Source organism: Condylura cristata, unplaced genomic scaffold (genome assembly GCF_000260355.1).
Source record: "Condylura cristata isolate star-nosed mole 26May11 unplaced genomic scaffold, ConCri1.0 scaffold00019, whole genome shotgun sequence".
NCBI classification, from domain to species: domain Eukaryota; kingdom Metazoa; phylum Chordata; class Mammalia; order Eulipotyphla; family Talpidae; genus Condylura; species Condylura cristata.
The window spans coordinates 17337756-17345320 of NW_004567120.1; the positions used below are offsets into that span (position 1 = coordinate 17337756).

The window sequence follows — 7565 nt, forward strand, 5'->3', positions numbered from 1 at the left end:
GCTTATTGTAGTTTGCGTAGACTCTTCCAGAATGTTCCAGAACTCACTTTCCAGAAGGTAACAAATTGCTCTTTGCTAGTCATGCGCAGTAAGATTGCGCGCTTTCCCCAGGCTACACTCCCTTCTCTCAGGTACGGACCTGGGAGGTTCCTCTTCGCGTTTCTCATTCGTCTAAAGGAAACCTTGGCCCTGCCTCTCAGAGCAGACAAACCCTCCTATTGGATCCTTTATATCCTCTTCGCTTCTCCCTGGGCGCGCCTTTGTAGAGACGGATGCTTTCCATTACGAGTATTCAGTTTACAAATGTAACGTTAGTTTTTTCCTACCAAACTAAATAAATAACAAACAAGTGAATACAGAAGGCAGATAGAAGGGTAAGATCGGAACTGGAACGAAGTGAACGCAGGTTGTAACATCGGGGTGAATTAACAACGGACCGAGCTACTTCCGGGAGCGAATGGGCGGGCGGGCAATTCTGTGTGTTTGGCGGGTTTTACTGACTTCCTAAATATTTGATTCTCCGGCAGCCGAGGGGGCCGGACACGTGAGGACGTAGTGACGCTGCCACTGCCGCAGCAAGCTGCTGCGGCCTCCCCGATGGCCATGGCCGTGGTGAGTGAGCTGGCCGCGGCAGGGTGCCTGGGCGCCGGGACTTTAGCGGGCGAGGGGAGGGACACTGGGCCGGGCTGACTGTTGATCACGTGTTCAAATAACGAATCATGGCCGGGCCCGCCGACTTAGAGGCGGGTTTTTCTCTCTAGAAACCTAACCCGCCCCCCTCCGCCCCAACCCCCACGCAGGATCCACCTCCAGCCGGGGCGGTTGTGCAGTCGCTTTTGACTGGAGAAAGTACCCAGATTTGAGAACTAGCGAAAAGGTGGAAAAGTTGGGGGGTCTCTTTGACTTAAAATCTCCCTTTCTCGACTCTACCTCACTTTCGACCACCAGAAATGAAATTGGTTCTTAATTCAAGTAATAGGCTGGGTTCGGTTAAAAGGCTAGGGAAGAAGGTATTTAATCTTCCCTTAAGAGAAACCCCCTAACAGCTTTTCTGTGGTTTTGCAGTTGTTAACAAACGCCGGCGAATTGTTATGTTAATGTGAGGAAGTTCACTAAGTACTGAATTTTATTCTTATTCAATTTTTTTTTCCAGCCAGTCACTTTTCAATTTGGTCATAACTGCGATTGAAAAGAGCACTTTCCTAACTTACTAATACACATTCGTTTAAGGTTCAGATTATCATTTTATCAAGGTGAATGGTTTGTGAAATCTTGAAAGCCTAAAGTACCAATTTCCAGGCAAAGATTATTAATTTATATTTGAAGTGGAAAAAAGAAATCAAATTCACTACTGACGGATACTTTTGCCCTAAAGATATATACCCCAAAATATTTAAAATTTGGAAAATTTTGAAACCTAACCTTTAAAATGTCCAAATGTATATGGAAGAATGTGAATGTGTGTGCAACTACAAAGTAATTGAAATGAGCCAGCGACTTTTGTCGGTGGTTTTGTTTGTGAGGGGTGGTAATGTACACTTAAGAAATTTTTCTTGCAGGATTTTAAAACATATGTTGATCAGGCATGTAGAGCTGCTGAAGAATTTGTCAATATTTACTATGAGACTATGGATAAAAGGAGACGGGTGAGTGTTATAGATGCTACTACTGTTATCAAATAGGATTGGGATGGTTTGAGCCACTCCTTCATCTGATTTGCATAAGAAATAACTCCGAATTTGTTCTTTTATGAAAAGGGCATTGTTTGCAGGAGGACTGGCATGGTATTAATGAAAGTGTGTACTCTGGAATCATATCTCAGGGTTGCCTCTACCTAGCTATGTGATCTTGGGCAAGTTTCAAAGCCTCCTCAACTTCATTTTCTTTTAGGATAGTATGTGGAAATTAAATACTACATTTAACACAGAGCCCAGAATATATTAACCTAAGTATGTTACCTTCTCTTAGTCCCATTTTTTAACCAATAGGTTTAAAATAGTGTTAGTGTTAATGAAGGGGTCTGCCATTACAGATGTTTCCCCAGTTTGTCCCATTAATTTCAGATGGTTATAGGTAATTCCTGATTAAAATTCACATTATAGTTGACATTCACAAACAGAATTCACATGACTTGGATACTGCTAGTCTTCAGCAGAAAAGGTTCTCACCTCATCAACTTTTTTTCATTGTGACTGCTTTCTACACCATACCTTTTTAGTAATTATTTCAGTGTGTTCTCAGTGTTTTCTCTGGGTCTCTAAACAGCACAGGACTGTGTTATAGAGAACTTCTTTTGTGCTGCATATATAGAAGTTGAAATCTTTTTAAAACTTGCTTTTTTTAATGCAAAAGATAAAACTGTGGTACTTCGTGTTTGAAAGCATGGGGGAAAGGCAAGGATGTGACAGTGGATACTCATTGTGCCTGCTTGGCTGCTTTCAAAAGTAAAATAGGGCCCTCCTGGTTGCTCAGCTGCTTAAAGTGCAGCACTCGAAGCTATCAGCAGCCACTGCAACAGGAGTTCCATCCCCAGCCAGGGAGCTGACCCATATGGCACAGCAGACCTCTCCTGTCCCTCCTGCCACTCTGCTCAGCAGTGTATTTCAGTAGACCTGCCTGTTCTGCTCCCCACTCTGTCTCTGGTGAATCCTCTCACTCTGCACCTCTGGCCTGTACCCCATTTCTTATATGCATAAATAAAGCCTTTTTTAAAAAGTAAAATAGCAAAAAACAAAGGCAACATAGTTCATTACCAGAATCAAGATATGTGTTGGACTTAAAAAAAAAAAGATTTATTTATTCATACAGAACTGGGGGTACAAGCCAGAGGTGCAGGGGCAGTTAGAGGCTTCACCAGAGACAGAGTGGGGAGCAGGACAGGCAGACTAACGAAGTACACTGCTGAGGGGAGCAGTGTGCGGGTCAGGAGAGGTCTGCCATACTATGCGGATCACCTCCGTGCTGGGGATGGAACTGGCACTGAAGCAGCTGCAGCCAGCTTGCAGTGCTGTGTCCTAACCTGTTGCATCACCAGGGAGGGCCCCTGTGTTGATCTTTTAGTTGAATTTTAGAATTAAGCTAATACTGTGTCCTGTTGCACACTAAACTCTTATGACTTGAGTTTACCATTGAATTTGCCTTATCTAGGCCTAATTTACTTGTCAAAGACTCTGCTTTAGCAGGTACTTACGATTCTTTTGAACTAAATATGCTATTTGAATAGCAGTAAAAGGAACTAATTCTTCCTAACACATACAGGATTAAATGGTTCAAACATTAAATAACTTTGCCAGTCATGCACCTATAATTGGGTGCCTTCCCCCAGGTGCCATCCCTTTCTGTTGGCTACAGACATAAAGAGGTATGAACCTATACACTTAAAACATTCCATGTTGTAAATCAATGTAACTTAATAAATGTAATTTTAAAAACTTAATGTTTTTAAGTGTGTATAAACACTAGGGTTGAAGTGTACAGATAGAGCTTGATTGACAATTTTGGTAATTCTCAGAATTAGAAAAGGAAGGGAGACTAAAACTGGTTTGGAGCTGCATAGGATTGCTATTTGGGTTCATTTATTCATTTTTTAAAGACTTATTTATTTATGCATACAAAACTGGTACAGGCCAGAGGTGCAGGGGCAGTAAGAGTATTCATCAGAGACAGTAGGGAGCAGAACAGGCCAAGTGACAAGTACTGCTGAGGGGAGCAGCGAGTGGGTCAGGGGAGGTCTGCCGCATCATGTGGGTCACAACTAGAGCAGAGATCGAATTCATGCTGAAGTGACTTTAGCTCCATAGTGCTGTGCCACCAGGGAGGGCCCCTCACTTATTCATTTTAATACAAAAAGCAAAACTTGAAAACTTCTAAATTGGATGCAAATGTTTCTCATTGTAGCGAAAGTGAAATAGGAAAACTAGATTTGTTTTTCTACCTAGTTTATTAAGAGTAGGCTAATAATTATTCAAAACCAAGATAATAGGCAGCACATTGTTCACATTGTCTTCCAGTGAGGGGAGTAAGATAGAAATAGAATTATTAAAATGTTTATATACTACCTGTAAAATTTTCCAATCCACAAATATATTTAAAATATTTACCAGGAGCAAAAGTATTTACCTTTCTCCTTTCTCCTTTTTAAGGCATTAACCAGGCTGTATCTTGACAAGGCCACTCTAATATGGAATGGAAATGTTGTTACAGGGCTGGATGCCCTAACTAATTTTTTTGAGATGTTGCCTTCTAGCGAGTTCCAAGTCAATATGTTAGATTGCCAACCAGTTCATGGTAAGATTATGATCTTTCAAACTACTTTCTTTGTTTTCCTTTAGTGAGTACTGTGTAATTCCCAAAACAAAAGCAACTTGTAGTGGTAGAAGTAATTTTTTGAGCAAGTTAAACATGAAAATTTTAGCTGTCCAATCAAATTTTTGGTCTTCCTTTAGGTTCATCTCACTCCACTCTCACCACAGGGTATCGGTGGATTGTGTGATGAGAGCTTACTAAGAGTTCCATGAGAAGTTGAGAGTAGATGTGATTTTGTTGATGGAAAGGAACAATTATCTATCTTCCCCAAATAACTAGTTGTATTCTGTGCTTTGAAATGTTTCCAGAGAACAGTTCTACCATATCTCTGATTACTGTGACTCTTTTATCTTGCAAACTATTAAAGTTTCGTGGAAGATATTTACTCTTGTATGTGAAAGGGTGACTTGGCAAGACAGAACTACTTCAAGTTAGATTGATGCAGTTTATAAGGTTAACCTCTGGGTGGAGTCCAAGTGTCTCAAGTGGTAGTTTAATGAGTTTTTTTTTTTCCTATATAGTTCTTAAAAAGAACAATAGCCTCAGAAGCAAAATATTAAAAAGATCTGTTAGAAACTCAATAAAACATTATACATGCAGAAGCAAGTGGTCCTACGCTAGATGTAAGTTTTTTTATTTTGCAACCTTAGTGTACCCCAAACTTTTCTGCACTTAAATTGTTAGTATCTTTAAATGATTAGTCTTCTGACTTTGGGTACACATGTTGAATATTATGTCTGAAGTTTAAAAAGTTTATGAAGCTTTTTTAGTGTTAAATAAAAAGCAGTGTAGGTTAGCGTTTAAAATCTACTTTTTAGATATAGAAACTGATGTCCTTTTTTTTTTTTTCTTTTCCTTGCGGTGGAAGAGCAAGCTACTCAGGCCCAGACTACAGTTCTTGTAGTGACCAGCGGAACTGTGAAGTTTGATGGAAACAAACAACACTACTTCAACCAGAACTTCCTGCTGACGGCTCAGTCCACTCCTAACAACACTGTGTGGAAGATTGCAAGTGATTGCTTTCGTTTTCAAGATTGGGCTACTAGTAGTTAAAGAGGGCAAAAGTCCATTCTGGTTTTGATCCATTAGTTCCCAACAACAGTAATGTATGTGAATTAATCCATTTTCATGTGGAAGCACGATTAGTATGTGCTAAAACTAAATTTCTTTAATATTTTTTTTATTACTAGCAGCACCATTTCCTGGTGCTGCCAGTTTGCATTGTTGCCCTGAAAAGCTTTAACACTAGTTTTTTACATGCCTTATGTACATTCCATTAATGACACCCTTATGGTAGTATTAAACACATGATCTCTGTGCTAGCGTATTCACTGTGAGCCCAGTCTATATCGCAAAAACAAAATAATTTTAATAATACTATGTGGGGGTATTTAGCACAATGTAACTCTGGGAGGAAGTGGAGTTTTTTGTTATTAGGTTAATTTTGTAGTAGAATACATCTATTATAAGTAAACACTGGTAATGCAGGTTTAATAGAAGCCTCTTTCACATCAGTTCAATGAAAATGTTACTAATTTATGTTTGCATAAATATGTCTACTCTGACATATTAGAATTGCATGTAGAGATATTCAGTAGTCTTTCTGTCATGTTAAGTAATTTTTATGTTGGTATTTTTTCTTATAAAGCAAATTAGTGAGCTAGAGAGATGTAAATATCCTCTGGTGACACCTGAGTGTTTGATACACTCAGTGGACTTTAAAAGCAAAACTTCTCAAAAAGATTTTTCTTGGCAGCTCCAAGTTTATATAACTTTAGGTAATGAGTGGTAGTAGGACTAATAGCTTTAATGGGAGAATGAGGAGTGAAAAATGTAGAGAGCCAAGGTTGGCCAAAAGCAAGGAGGAGTGGCCAAATGGTGAATTTTTGGTACTTGTTTTCTACCTCCTAAAAATGTAGCCTATTTTTAGGATTTAGGTCACTAAGGTAATAAGCATCCCTGCCAAATGGTTGTGAATGTCTCTTATGTTCCATGAATAGTTTTTTTCAAGTTTTTTCCAGTTCACCTCATACTTAGCACCAAGATAACTATCTCAGTTTATTGAAGGACTTTCTGGGGGTAAAATGTCAGCAATAAGACTAACCCTGCAGCAGGGTCTGACAGGAAAGTTGGAAATAAAGCCATTGCTATCTCTTTGGGATAACCCTAACTTCTAAGTCTTCCATGCGAACTTTAGGCCAAAAGTCTTATAGGTATACCCACCTCCAAAGTAAGTGGTTTATTCCCATTGTTTTCACACTGCCTGCTGTAGTGTCTTAATTCTCAAAAGTTACTGAATTTTGTGATTTATTCTTCCATGTGGCACTGAGCAAAGAGATACTAAAACATGGTCCTGTTAAGTGGTTGTCTTTTTGAAAAGAAAATAGAACAGCACATCTTCCTAGCACCATAAACTTCAAAAAGACAAGTGAATTTTATGCCTCAACACCTAAAGAGAAAGAATCCTAGCTCTGGATTTTGGTTTAAACTCGAAATGTTTTGAATTCTTGAATTCATTTTTGGAATGTTTGTACGCTAGATGTGCCAGCTTTGTATCTGTGCTGCAGTTCAAAGTTAATGTTTCTTCACCGCTTTGCAAACCAGCCATTCTTTTACTCTTGCCCAAAAACTACACATAAATGACCAAAATAAAGAATAGAAGGTGAAATTTGACCATACTTATAAAACTGATCACAATTGACACATTATGTTCTACTCAAAGTAAACTTACTCTAATTTTTGATTGGCTTTCTAAAACCACAGCTTTTGCAGTAACAATTAGAGTGTCCAGATAACTGCCTTTTCCATTATGGAAAACAGTCTCAAGTAAAAGCTGCATATAACGCAATAATTGAATTGAGTGGTTATATACTGTCATGAACTTTATGTTTTAAGACTTGTATATGAATTGCTATTTCCAAACTGTATAACTTTTCAATGGCTGGAGCTACTCTTCTATGGACTAGACTGTATTTTTGACATGCACATATTTTTGTAACTTGAAAAAAACAATAAAATTTGCTGTGTGACAACTTTTCTCAAGTTGGTTTTAAAGTCTTTTAGTTATATTTTTAAGGCTCCAGAACAGGTACCTGTTTTTCTACAATATAAAGTTTTTCAAATTAAAGAAATAACCCACATGTTAGGTTAAACAATGATTGGCAAGTTTGGACTTTGCCTTTTCTCTCCCCTGAATTGTTCTTCCTCTCTTCCTACCCAAATAGTTATATTCCTGATATCAACGTTTGAGGTAGCAGTGA

General features: G+C 38.7%; 1 protein-coding gene across 2 annotated transcripts; it reads left to right on the forward strand.

Annotated features, from left to right (window-relative positions):
• The first annotated feature begins 542 nt into the window (after positions 1-542).
• NXT2 (nuclear transport factor 2-like export factor 2) lies at positions 543-7329 on the forward strand. Of its 2 annotated transcripts, none has more exons than XM_004685921.2 (4): positions 543-612; positions 1560-1646; positions 4143-4287; positions 5174-7329. In XM_004685921.2, exons 1-4 carry the CDS (start codon positions 598-600, stop codon positions 5356-5358), a joined length of 432 nt encoding a protein of 143 aa, XP_004685978.1. In that variant the 5' UTR covers positions 543-597; the 3' UTR covers positions 5359-7329. The 2 variants fall into 2 exon arrangements, with proteins under 2 accessions (XP_004685978.1, XP_012582553.1); XM_012727099.1 differs by lacking the exon at positions 543-612 and adding an exon at positions 817-877.
• The last annotated feature ends 236 nt before the right edge of the window (positions 7330-7565 follow it).

Bases quoted from the DNA above. Each gene is read 5' to 3' on its own strand.
- NXT2 (XM_004685921.2), top strand. The intron at 1,647-4,142 runs GTGAGTGTTATA...CTCCTTTTTAAG, and splicing joins CTATGGATAAAAGGAGACGG to GCATTAACCAGGCTGTATCT. The intron at 4,288-5,173 runs GTAAGATTATGA...TTGCGGTGGAAG, and splicing joins AGATTGCCAACCAGTTCATG to AGCAAGCTACTCAGGCCCAG.